The sequence below is a fragment of the Idiotropiscis lumnitzeri genome, chromosome 15 (assembly GCF_059441095.1).
Source record: "Idiotropiscis lumnitzeri isolate Australia: NSW breed Sydney's pygmy pipehorse chromosome 15, RoL_Ilum_1.0, whole genome shotgun sequence".
Taxonomy (NCBI): Eukaryota; Metazoa; Chordata; class Actinopteri; order Syngnathiformes; family Syngnathidae; genus Idiotropiscis; species Idiotropiscis lumnitzeri.
In genome coordinates, this window is record NC_142405.1 from 15448689 (window position 1) to 15462150 (window position 13462).

At 39.8% G+C, this 13462-nt stretch overlaps 1 protein-coding gene across 4 annotated transcripts; it reads left to right on the forward strand.

The window, feature by feature from the left end:
* Window positions 1-393: 393 nt before the first annotated feature.
* On the forward strand, window positions 394-12063 carry LOC148323073 (uncharacterized). 4 transcript variants are annotated; one of them, XM_088317915.1, is made up of 12 exons: window positions 394-534; window positions 1972-2220; window positions 3656-3809; window positions 3979-4142; window positions 4302-4520; window positions 7029-7113; window positions 7268-7539; window positions 7675-7866; window positions 7952-8090; window positions 8237-8436; window positions 11265-11468; window positions 11594-12063. In XM_088317915.1, exons 2-12 carry the CDS (start codon window positions 2078-2080, stop codon window positions 11964-11966), a joined length of 2145 nt encoding a protein of 714 aa, XP_088174041.1. In that variant the 5' UTR covers window positions 394-534; window positions 1972-2077; the 3' UTR covers window positions 11967-12063. The 4 variants fall into 4 exon arrangements, with proteins under 4 accessions (XP_088174041.1, XP_088174040.1, XP_088174042.1 ...); XM_088317914.1 differs by having other exon boundaries at window positions 423-673; XM_088317916.1 differs by lacking the exon at window positions 394-534 and adding an exon at window positions 684-868.
* Window positions 12064-13462: the final 1399 nt, after the last annotated feature.

A 13462-nucleotide genomic window follows, 5' to 3' on the forward strand; every position in this document is an offset into this window, starting at 1 on the left:
AGTTCAGAGTGTCCCCCGCCTACTGCCCGAAGATAGCGACCCAAGTGAGGAGAAGCGGTACAGTTAATGGATGAATTGATATATACATATAGATATAGATATATAGGGTGAAACGTTATGTTGGTATTTGGTAATTGCAGCCCTCTAATTTTGTCAAATAAATGAATACAAACCCAGAAATAATGACTATACTACGCTTGATCCAAGACATTATTCGGTTTATTTTCAGGGTCCCATTTAGGATTTAGCACTCCGTTTTTTGGTCCACTCTAAATTTTCTAACGACACATGTGAATATCCAAACGGTCGGAGTGAACAGAATGCTCCGAGCATATTTCCGAAAACACTCTATGTTGATGAGGTGACACAATCTTGTACAGTAGGTGGCGGTATGCATCTAAACGTTTGTTTGCAGTCCGTCATTACTGTAAAGAAGAAGAAAGACACTTCGAACCCGAGAGTAAATGCTTAATTCAAAAGGGAGACGCAGATTGTAGTATGATAATCGATAATAAATAACATAGAAAACTGAAGGTAAAGTATTGCCTCTTCACATGGAACTCTGTGGCATTTACTCCTTTTTTTCTTGTTTTAATCGTTCGTTTCAAGTGGTGGGCCGATGGCAGATTTCGTAAATATGAACGATTCCCACCGAAGGAGTACTTTATTTTATGTGAGCATAATTTTATTTGAACAAATTAAACAAAAATTGTAGGCACTCTTGGCGCTTGGACATTTTTATTTCGTCATCGATAACTGGGTTACCGTTTAAGCTTGGGGTCCGACATTCATGACGTAGTAGACTCGAAAAATGATTTTACTCCATTGGCAGTTAGCTTTTTAGGGCTCGAGCAGCTACCTTTGCGAGGTCCGTATTGTTTTTATAGAAATTCTTTGTCTTTATTATTATCAGTTGCTGATAATGTCGTGAAGGGGTCTTCAATCCTGTTCCTCGAAGTCTTCTGTCCTGCCCGTTTTCGATCTCTCCCTTCTGCAACACGTCAGATTCAAATGATCAGATAACCAGCAAGGTCTGCAGAAACTGGATAATGATCCTGATAATTTGAATTCTGTGTATTGCAGCAAGAAGAGCTGAAAAGCATTTAGGACAGTGGACCTCGAGGAACAGGTTTGAAGACCCCTGGTGTAGTGGTGGTACACTTGCCTGACTTGATTGCGGGCAACGTGGGATTAGTTTCTGCTCAGTAATTGTGTCTATGGTTGTTTGTCTTTGAACGTGCCCACTGACTGACTGGCGGTTAGTTCAGGGGGTTTCACCCAAAATCAGCTGTGATATGCTCCCACCTGTCTGTGACCTTGTAAAGTATAAGCTGTGTCGTAAATGGCATTATTATCATTGTTGTTATTCAAAGATGGGCGTTATGTCCGAGGGTCGATATGCCCATTTTGTGAACAGAGGATGAGAAGATTTTTTTTGTTTAAAAAAGTACAGACTTATCAAGGACATAAGCGGGTTGTCATCTGTCAGTGTAATTGTCCCTAACCGAGTCAAGTACAGACAGATGCCTATTCCACTGACGACTGACAAAAACACGCCCAGGCTGTCTTGCGTGTGGAACCCGCCAATACTCTACTTCAGACCAAATGTGAAATACAACGACGCGTTGCTTTTCTCATGCGTGTTCACCGTGTTTGTATGCGGGAGGGTGTGACTTCACTTTCTTTCAAGTGGATTAGGTTTTGGTTGACACTTAGTTGTAAACAATTCAATCCACTCCCAACTACTCCCAGCCGCTTAAGAAAGCTGGCTGTGGTGTATGCCTCTCGGTACCGTCCCAAAGACTGCAAGGCTAATGTTGTCCCACATTGTTTTTTATTATTAATTTCTCCACGCCGGCGGAAACTCTTGGCGCACGTTTGATCTGCACTAAAATGAGAAGAAAAAGAAGTAGAAAAGGGAGAGAGACAGAGGGTAAGCTCGTGTTGGATCATGGATTCAATTTTCAACAGGACATACAGTTCATCTTCTGGTACAAGTACGACGAGTGATGATGAGAGACCCAGTTGCGTGAGCAGCTTCAGAACCAGCACACTGGTAGCAGATGCGAAGAGTGAAATGGATGCCAGCATGTCGCATGACTCTCACACTATGTTGCTGAATGAGTCAAAGGATTTGGAGGTGGTGAAGACTGACGCTTGGGACCAGGAAAATGCAGAAGCCATCAAGACACTAAAAAGCTACATTGAGAACTGCGAAAAGTAAGATAATACATTTTTAATAATATTCAGGTCTGCTACAGTTAGTAAATTTTCATCATTACTTGTGACGCTGTATTATAAATATATGCTCTGGTAGGTTAAAAATGTGTTTTCCTCGGCCATTTAAAAAAATTTTGTTAGGGCTGCATGATTATGGAAAAAATATTAATCATGATTATTTTAGTAATGATTGAAATTATTATTTTTTTGCTACCAAACAAAAAATGTCTAAATGGAAACAATATTAAGACAAATCAAATGTATTTTATCTTAAAATTAAAAACTGGTGCAATTGTATATATTCAAGTCTGATTTCTTTTGTATCAACAAACCGTGCATTCAGATTTTCTTGCTGTACGCACTTAAATTGACAATATATTATAAAATATTGTTAAATTTGCACTTTTTACACAATGCTTTATATAAAAATATATACTGTATATAATTTTTTTTTTTAGGATTGTGCCAATTTTGTACTCATTATGTCTAATAATCGTAATTGTAATTGAATTTCAATTAATTGCACAGCCCTATGTTATACTTTAATCCCCTGCCTCGTTTTCGATTTGATAATTTTCATACTGTATTTCTATGTTTATCACAGGCACGAGATTTAGGGGAGATTGTCGTCCTCTGGATTAGGTCTTCTTTAAAAGAAAAAAGATCACAGACCATTCTATTGTTTTGCGTTTGAAACGGGGTAATTTTTGCTTACATTTTTTAGTCTTCATAATCATTTTATTTTGGCATCTTTTTAACTGCATCAACGACATCTACTTCTTTAAAAATAGTGGTGAATATCATCACCACCGCGGCTCGAATCTGACTCCATCACGGTAGCATTCGCGGCCAAATGTTGCAAATATTGAGTACCGCTCTTTCTACCAAGTTCTTGTGCGATTCGTGGCAAGATAACTGCATGTTGTGAGTTCTCTTGTCATGTACAGCAAAATAATGATAGATGCTTAGTTCTCGTGCGATTCACGACAAAATAACCACTGCGTTTAATTTTTGTCATTTTATAGCATTTTATTAAATGTCATAATTCCTTCACTCTTAACATATTGACAACTTTTAAACGCAATTTGCTACCTTTTTTTTCAAGCTGTTTTCAGGGACATTGTTGCAAATAAAAATATTTTACTTAGTTCTTGTGCGATCCATGTCAAAGTAACCACTGCAATTTTGTCATTTTATGACATTTTAGTAATATGTCATAATTCCTTCTCTTTTAAATTATCAACAACTTTTAAACTCAGTTTGCTTCCTTTTTTCCAAGCAGTTTTTGGGACATTGGTGCAAATAAAAACATTTTCATTATATCATGTACCCATAATAAAAAAAAAAGTTGAGCTGGTCACATCACTTAGTTTATTTGAGCACATGTATTTAACCACTCACTTTTTAACGATTTATTGGAATTCTTTTTTTTTAGGTTCTACATCTTTTCAAAGTTCTTGAAAAGTGAAGGTATGGGCAAGAGCAAAGTATACACTGGTAGGGCCAAGTGTATGCAGCCTTCTTGCAAAAACACAGGCGTGACCTACACCTCAGTTTCCAGGACCCATCTTACCCGGCACTATCAAAACGTGAGTTACAAGCTTAAAATGCATTTTCATTAAACCGGTTAGACTTTCCTACTTAGAGACAGAATGACCAAAGTACTAAGTATGTAGTATAAATTGTACAATTATTTCTGAAAAGTATAATTATTTAATAAGTTATTTTCTCATTTTTTTTTGTTGTTTGTTCAAATAGGCGCACCCTGCACAGAAGCACGAGCTCACAGCTGCACTGGCTGGCAACAGCAAGCGTGGCCGTAGCCACTCCATGGTGTGTCCCTCTAAGAGGCGCACGCTCTCAGTGGAGGAAGCTACCAGGCACAAGTTCAGCCAGGACATGGGCAATAAGATTGTCACACGGTGAGGAAAAATATTGGAATCAGTTAACGTTTCGTATTTGTTAACATTTTTTATTTTTTAATTGAAAATTGATGATAACTCAATCTTAATGCTGATAATTTAATTAATAATTTTTTATTAGCTGCTTTTATGAAATTATTTTTCAATTTCCATTTACAGGTGGTTTGTGGAGACACTTTCCCCACTCAGCCTATGTGAACACCCTTACACAAGGGAGATGTTTGCCTACCTCAGTCCTCAGTTCCAGCTCATGTCCAGGAGGACCCTGGGGAAAGCATTGGATGAGCTGATGGATAAGGCCAAGCTGCAGCTCAACAACCTGCTCTGCAAGCAGACGTGGGTGGCAACCACTGCTGACAGCTGGTCGGTGCAGAGCCGGTAAAACTGAAAATTAGTAAAATTATTTGTATTTAATATAATCTACTTTAGGCCTGGCGGTGGGGCTCAAAGGCGAGCATCTGGTGGCAGGGCCCGGCCAGGTTCAGCCTGAACAGGCAACAAGGGTCCCCCTTCCCATGGGCTTAGTACCTGTGGGAGGGGCTAGTGAGCTTGGCAGTGGTGGTCGGATCCCCGGCTACCGATGCTAGCTCTAGGGACATGGAATGTCACCTCTCTGGCAGGAAGAAGCCCTAGCTGGTGTGCAAGGTTGAGAAGTTCCAACTTGACATAGTCCGACTTGCCTCCACACAGAACGTATATATATATATATATATATATATATATGTATGTATGTATATGTATATGTATATATGTATATATGTATGTATATATATATATGTATATATGTATATATATATATATATATATATATGTATATATATATATATACATTGCATTGCATTGTGAGCTTACTGTGGTGTCAGTGGCAGGTTGTTCCTCCTCCCCGCCATCATTTGCTGGTGGAGTGGGCCTGGTGTAAGTAGTGACTTGAGGTGGGCCAAGGTGCATCGCAGTGTCATGTCGTGTGCTGTCACATTCTGTGCACTTAACAAGGACTGTACAGTCTTTTGCTAAATGGCTGCTAGAGGTGCAACATTTGAAACAAAAGCCATTTTCTTTAAGGATAGTTATCCTCTCCTCAATGCTTTTTGCTCTTAAAGGATGTGCTTTGTTATGAATAGGACAATTTTTTTTCGAGTCCATTGCTTTTCTTTGCTAGTGACTTTTTATGCGAGTTTGCTGACATGCTTGCAACTGTTTGAATCTCCGTCTTACGAACAGATACTTTATTTGCATTATTTCGTTCGTGTGTTCTCTCAGAGGTGCGTGTAAATGCAAAACTTGGATCGTTTCGCCTACGTGCTTCATCGCAGATGAAGCTGGTAAAAAAATCAAATGAAGGAAAGAGTCCTTTGTTTTCTTCCTTAAACTTTGAGCCAACTGAGAGCCATTTGTCTTGCAACCCATAGGGTAGTTTTCCTATTATGGGCCCAATGCCTCAGGCAGTGTCCAGGTATGACAAGCCTGTCAAATATCCCTCTTCTTTTGCACCTTGAAGCTCCATTAGTAAATCACCTAGGTCTCTTAACTTTGTGTAATCCTTTACAGATATTGTAGGGAACTCATCGAGTCTTTTGAACAGCGACCTTTCCGTCACTTCAGGTGCAGCATAACAATCCTGGAGCCGTGCCCAGGCCTTTTCCAAAGCGATGTTGGGATAACTAGCATGTACTGAACGTATTCTCTGAACATGTTTTTTAGACTCTGGTCCGAGCCACTTAACCAATAAATCCAACATTTCAGTTGCAGTTAGTCCAATGTTTAAAGTAATTAAATAAATACAAAAAGAAGTAATTGAATAAATACAAAAATAATGGCTGGGGAATAAAAAAATAATAAGTTTTAATAATATATTTTTTTGTTATAACATGAATTTCACTCTCTCTCTCTCTACCAATATATATATATATATATATATATATATATTTTTTTTTTTTTTTAAGCATTTTTGAAGGTGTGCCGCTACTTCACACCTATATATATATATATATATATATATATAGGTGCGAAGTATATATATACACGGTGCTTTTTTTTTTTTTGAAGGTGCGACGCTACTTCGCGGATTTTCAGTTTTCGCGGGTGGTCTCGGTCCCCATTAACCGCGATAACCGGGGGTTCACTGTATATATATATATATATATATATATATATATATATATATATATATATATATACACACACACACACACATGGTCTTCAGTCAGAAAAGGGCGATGTAATCTCTCTCCAGGTTCTGGTTGAGATCCTGCCCCAATTGGAGAAATTCAAGTATCTTGAGGTCTTGTTCATGAGTGCGGGTAGGATGGAGCGTGAGGTTGACAGGTGTATTGGAGCAGCGTCTGCTGTAATGCAGAATCTGTATCGGTCTGGCGTGGTGAAGAAGGAGGCTCTTGATTGAGTGGTCGATCTACGACCTATGGTCACAAGCTCTGGGTTGTGGCTCAAAGAATAAGACCCTAGATACAAGCAGCCGAAAAATGTGTTTCCTCCCCAGTGTGTCCAGGCTCTCCCTGAGAGATAAGGTGAGAAACTCTCTCAAACGGGAGGGACTCAGAGTCAAGCCGCTGCTTCTCCATGTTGAGAAGCGTTGCGGCCATGTCCCAATAGTAGGAGGCCTCAGGACGACCTAGGACACACTGGAAAGACTGTCTCCCGGCTGGCCTGGGAACGCCTTGGGATCCCTCCAGAGGCGCTGGAAGACATGGCTGGGGAGAGGGAAGACTGGGCTTCCCTGCTGAAGTGGCTGACTCCGCGACCTGCCCTCGGATGAGCAGTAGATAATGGATGGATGCATTATCTACGTTACATATTTATATGGTTATAATTAGTAAAACATTAAAAACACAGCTATTAAATTATTAATATAATCCAATATTTTCACAGTGCCTTCCTGGGCATGACAGTGCACTGGATAGACCGGCCCAGCTTGAAGAGGATGAAGGCAACTCTGGCATGCAGGGAATTAAAGGTCGAAATGAAAACACATCATGTTTGAATTAAAAAAAAAATGTATTTAAATATATCTTGTTATATTTATTTCCACTTAGTCCCTTGTGTAAATTTAAAAAAGCCCAATATGAACTGAATAAATCTTGAGAACAAAAACAAATATTTTTTCCCAGGTCAGCCAGACTCACCAGCTCCTGGGAGTAGTCATCCATGACATCCATCGGGAGTTTGGCATTGTCAATAAGGTGGTTGCTACCACTACAGACAACGGTGCAAACCATATCGCGGCCGTCAATGCCTTTGGCGAACAGAAGGAGAGGGAGGTAGTTCAGAAGGAGGATGAGGAAGTGTTAATAGCACAGCTTTGCGACGTCCAAGGACAGCTTGACGCCGAGGCCATTGACGCCAATCCCCATATCAATCTACCACGTCACCGTCGCTGCTGGTAAGAACTCGCAGATTTTGAAGATTTAAATTTTAAAGCAAGTTGCTCCTTCATAAAGAACAATCAAATGAAAATGACAAGTTTTAATACAAACAAATATTAGAACTTGATGTTTCAATGTTTATTTTGTTTCAGCGTTCATACCATGAACCTCATGGCGACCACTGACATCAGTGAAGTCATGGGCTGGAGCAGGGGGAACACTCCCTGGCGCGAGGCAACTGCCAAGGCCCAGTACCTCTGGAACCTTCAGAAACGGACCCCAATTGCTGCCAATCAGATAAAGGTAGCCATCAAGAGGAACCTGACTACTCCTGTTGTAGTTAGGTATGGCATTATACTAACTATGAATTACATGAATTCTCTCATTTAAAAAAAATAGATATATTTTAACGTGCGTTATTCTCTGGAGGTGGAACTCCTACTTCAACAGTGTGAATGTGCTGCTGGAGGTGATGTCTCTGCCTGAGCAGGTGGATACCATCAACAACATCATTATTCACCAGTCCATGGGCAAGTCAGGAGTGGCAATTCTGAATCAAGACATCAAGGTATGAAAACATAATATTGATTTAATTCATGAACTATTAGCAATGGACAGAAGTCACAAAACTTACAGGTTTTGGGCAAAACAGACAATTTTGGCTGCTGTTAGGATTAGTCGGTCGCACAGCTAGTATCCTTTTGAACTTTCCAGGTCTTGACAGAGTACAGGGATGTCATGAAGCCTGTGGCGGACACCCTGGACAGCCTGCAGGGGGAGGACAATGCCTACATGGGCATCCTCTTACCAACGCTCCTGGTCTTGAAGAGGTGGCTGCTGCAGGACCAGCAGCGGGGTGAGCTGCAGTATGCAGAGCCCCTGATCCAGTCCCTTCTCAGAAGTTTTGACAACAGGTCTGTGTAAAATATGTTCTAATAAATTTTACTGTTTATAATATTGTGTGTGCGTGCGTGCGTGCGTATGTGGGCGTGTGCCTGTGTGTGTGTGTGGGGGGGGCGGTGCGGGTATGTGTGTGTGTGCGTGTGCGTGGGGGTGCGTTTGTGTGTGTTAGTTTTTATTTTTTTATTTTTAAACATAGTTTTAATTAGTTTTCAAGGCAGCTTACTTACTTTTTATTGGTTTTAGTATTTTTTTCAAAACCACTTACTTTTAGTTAGTTTTATTAATTTTCATTTTCAAGAAATTGGTATTTTACTTGTGTGCAAAATTAGAAAAACACCAAGGCACGTGTACTATAGTAAAAATTCAATAAACCAAACATTTATAATACAAGGTACAGTTTAACAGTCCACCGACCTACATTTTCATATGAAACAAAAAGGAAAGTACTTTTTACCTGGCGTTGCATTTCGGGCTGAAAGCAGGTGAGCCGTTCGATCCAAAAAACACACGCAAACTCGTCTTCAAGGGGCGAAATTATCCGGTGACTCTCTTATCTTATTGGCTACTACTTAATGACGTCGCTTCCTTGCGAGACGCATTAAGACCAAATTTGAGGTAAGCTTGACTCAGCGTATTTTTTATCATAAATCTATTTGAAGAATTCTCAGGTTAATTTTTTTAACGCAAAGGCCCGAGATTAATATTTAGACCCACAGTAATGTCCTAACAACGCAAATACTTTTTTACGGCAATCTCGGGTATTCTTCGGGAATTATATCACTCACAGAACTACGAGCTGCCAGTCGTCATTGTCCTACTTTTTTATTGTCTGGTAAACTGCTCAACTGACATTGTTTTTGCGTTTTGCGGCGAAGCATTGTTCGCATTCTAGGAAGCATCTTTTTGAATGACCCCCAAAAAATAGGGCACGTAATTGGACCAATTTTGTTCTTGGAATGAGAGGTAATGTCAAGCCAGTGTCGATAAGTGCTCTTCACAAGCGCTTCGAAGATCTCTGCTTTCTCGACCGTTTTGCTTATGATAAGGGTTTCGCAAAAAGGTAGGTGTGATTGTGTGGTGTGTTGTGTGTTTTCTAACAGCTTGTGTGTGACTGACGGCTGTGATGTGTTTATGCTGAGTGGCCGTGCAAGGAGCCGAGGAGAACAAGCGTGCGGGTGTTAAATAGAGAGTTGAACAGCAAGTGTCTATATATACCTTGAATACCTTACTAATGACAACATCGGAAACCAACCCACAGGCGGGGTCTCGGTACTAGCAGAATAAATGGACCTAATCTCACCGTACGTCATTTACAGCACGACGGAGCATTGAATTTTAATCAAAGGGTAATAACTCCAGCCTATATAGCTTACCAAGTTTTCATTTTTTCAGACAAAACAAAATGTTTTCCTGGTGGAGAGAAAAAACCTTATCACGGTGATAGTTTCGCCTGTCACTTTATTCTTCATCAGAGCTGTCACACTTCTGAGTGACGTGTCTCGGGTTGGGGGACCCTTCAAATTAAGGCTCCCTGACTCGATCGAAAATGTGCTGCGTCCTGTCACGCTCCATGTCTGGTCGTTCAGGCACAATATTTTTGTCTCCTGAGAGTCTTGCACATGAATGGTCCAACAACAGAATTCGAACAAGCTCCTCTTCTTCCAAACCTTCAAATACGTGGATCACCTCAGATACGTTTGATATTTCCGAGTCAATTTCTGACTGACCTAATACATTTTCAATGGTGAGCTCTGCCCAATTCCCTTGGAACGACGTCACACTTACGGGTTTATCACTCAGCATAATCTAACTCTGAGAAAACTATTATTTTGTCAAATATACCCCCAAAAATATTTTTTATGCTTTATTATTTGTATTGTGTCATAACTTTACTTTTGATACAAATAGATTTGATTTGCCATTTTCTGAACTTACTTCACATTAGGTCTTTAAGAGGACTACAACTCCCAGACGACTGTTCAATGTTCCCCTTTTCCGGCTAATGGCTGTGCAGTAATGAAATAAATACATTTAAAATCAACCCCAAATTCTCGCATATTAAATTAATTTTCTGTTTAAAAACTGACATTTTTGCTATAATTATAGTTTGTTTTATAAACATCGAAATGTAGTTCCAGTTAGTTTTAATTTTTTTAGAAAGTATTTTTATTTTATTTGGTTTAAAAAAAGGGTTTTACAATTTTATTTTGAATTATTTAATTAGTTTTCGTTAACTAAAATAACCTTGGCGTATGCATGTATTTGTATATAACAGGAAGTTCTCAATTTACGAACGAGTTCCATTCCTACGTTGGCGATGTAACCTGAATTTCCGTGTATGTCGCAATTAACCCTTTAATATTCCCTATCTGTAAATAAATATCCAAATACACATTTTATACTTAGTATTAATAAAATAAAAGTAATTAAAATAAAAAATAAGATATTGTACTTACCAACACAGCCGAGAAAATGTGAAAAAGGGTTTTGTTTAAGCTTTAACATGACATTACAAATGCAATTTTGCATATGCAAACCCACAAATGCCGAAGTGACTACATCACTCATGCCGTAGTGTTTATAGAAGTAAATGTGGTACAGTGTGTCAGGGCGTTTCTACAGAGGAGTGCTTTAATAGGATTCCCAATTACAGGAGGTAGAAATACAGTATTAGGCTGTAATGATGAGGCAAGGCTTTTTGATCTCATTTCATGGAGGCGCCATGGAAGTATGGCCGTCATAAAGTCAAAACGTCACAGGTTGAGTACGTCGTAACCTGCAGACTTCCTGTATATACCTACCTGACCTTTTGTAACTGAGATTTATTATTCATTTATAGGTTTGGCTCCCTCTTTGAGGACCAAGACCTGCTCATGGCCTCTGCCTTGCACCCCTTCTTCACCCCAACCATCCTGGCAAGAATCGCCCCTGACCAAGCCAACGCCATCACGGCCAGGATTGTCAGGGAGCTTAAGGCCATAGTGCGGCAACGGACAGCCAAGGCGCAGCGTGATGTGATGAGCTACCAGGACCGGGTTTTCTGGTAAGGGTTCATGTTTATATTTAAAACTTTAATAATAGCTATTGTCTGTTCTTCAAAAACATTCTATGAATTGTCTTTTAAATTTTTTTTTTGAATTTTGCGAAACAACTAATTGATGCTTGCAGGGAGTTGTTTGGCGCCGACCAGGATGGGATAGCCCAGGATGTGGACGACATGGATGCAGTGCTGAAAGCCAGCATCCAAGACTGGAAGCCCAAGCAGGAACCGCTCTCCTGGGCTCTCTTCCCAAAGGAGCACAGGGAGGCGTGGGTGGACTTATTTATTAAATACAACACCCCACTACCGAGCTCCGCCGCTATAGAGAGGGTTTTTTCAATAGCCGGCGACATCCTGCGGCCAAAGAGGACTGCCCTGGCCAATGCCAGCTTTGACAAGTTGGTCTTCCTCAAGGGGAACATGTCCCTATTGGGGTACCCCACCTACAAGGGGCAGTTTGAAGAGGAGAAGCAGCTGGGGCCTGAACAAGAAATAAAATAAAGTATTTTTTGTGTGTGAAGTTGACATAATGTTTATAGTTGATCATTTTTGTGTAAAGTAGTCCATATTGTTGAACAATAAATTAAATTGTGTGCTAGCCTCTTATACGGTTTTCTTTTAGTGCCAGTCTTAAAATGGTGGTGACTCAAATAGGGATTCGAGTGGGTGTGGAAAAGTGCGTATGGAATTCATATATTTGCACTCTGCAAAATGAAATCTTGTAATTATGTTGCATGTACTGGCCCCTTTAACGTAAAGACATATAGCTATACCAACCCTACACTTTATGGTCTTAAATGAAGTGCGCACCTAGTTGAAGTGCATGTAGTGTACGAGGGCACAGGCCTTGCAAACCAACACTGCAGGAGTGTTTGCAAGGCACAGTGGTAAGTTGAGCAAGGTGTTTTGCTCTGAGATGATGTGCCAAACATGTACATCTAATATGGTACAATATTTGCAGAGTATGCAAATTATTTTAGAAGTAAATCAAACTGAGGGAATTGAGTTGAAATATTAATATTATTAATATTAACTGAGTTAAAAATTAGATTAATCTCCAGAGTTAATGCTTTAATTTTGACAGACCTAATGTAGGTTATATATATATCTATATAGATATATATATATATATATTTGAGAATCACTGGATTAGTGCAACAAATTAAAGGAATGGTTTGAAAAAAAATGGCAATAAATGACTACATAAAAAAAATACAATGTATTACTAGATAAAAATACATGCATGCTTTTCCCCCGCCATAGTACGGCTGAACGACGCATAGTTTTGTGACCGAAAAAGGCGATCTCAGACAACGCGAGTTTGAACTCGACAAAGCTGTTTGTCCCCCCAGTTCACGCAGTACTGATTAAAAAAAGTGTCGTCCTGTCACGCAGTACCGATTTAAAAAAAAAGCGTCGCCCTGTCGCTCGTCCCGGAAGTGATTTCTTTCGCTGCTACTTAAATGCTCTGCACCAAGCTATCTTGCGCCGCAGCAGAACGGTCTTTATTTGAACTATATGTAAGTCCACGCACTGCAGCAGCAACAATCTACGTGATGGCAAATGGACGACTCCGCGAACAAGTCACGTGCTAAACGAGGAGGTGAGCAAGGAGGCGCTAAGCGCCCGAATCGCTAAAATTAATTGCTTCAATGTATGCCCGACTTTTAACAGAAGCCTGACAAGAACCGCGTTTGGGCGGAGAGCCAGCAGCTATGAACAGAAATGTTGTATTGCAACAATTACGTATCTAAACATAAAATAAGACGACGGCTACGTTAGCAATTTAGCAGACGCTCTCGGAAATGACTGTTGTCATCACGACGAAAAGGTTCGACGTCAAACGTATTGTAAACAAAAAAAATGTATAGTAAACATATTTAAACTTGCTTACGGAAGCGTATTGCATTCACTTGAGAAAAAAAACAACTTGTTTTTCTGAGTAAGTTTTTTTGGGCCTTTGTTTTTTTAGATATTTTTCTCCGTTTTTCGAAGTA

Bases quoted from the DNA above. Each gene is read 5' to 3' on its own strand.
- LOC148323073 (XM_088317913.1), top strand. From the start codon at position 1,952: ATGGATTCAATTTTCAACAGGACATACAGTTCATCTTCTGGTACAAGT. The intron at 3,810-3,978 runs GTGAGTTACAAG...TTGTTCAAATAG, and splicing joins TTACCCGGCACTATCAAAAC to GCGCACCCTGCACAGAAGCA. The intron at 4,143-4,301 runs GTGAGGAAAAAT...TTCCATTTACAG, and splicing joins GGCAATAAGATTGTCACACG to GTGGTTTGTGGAGACACTTT.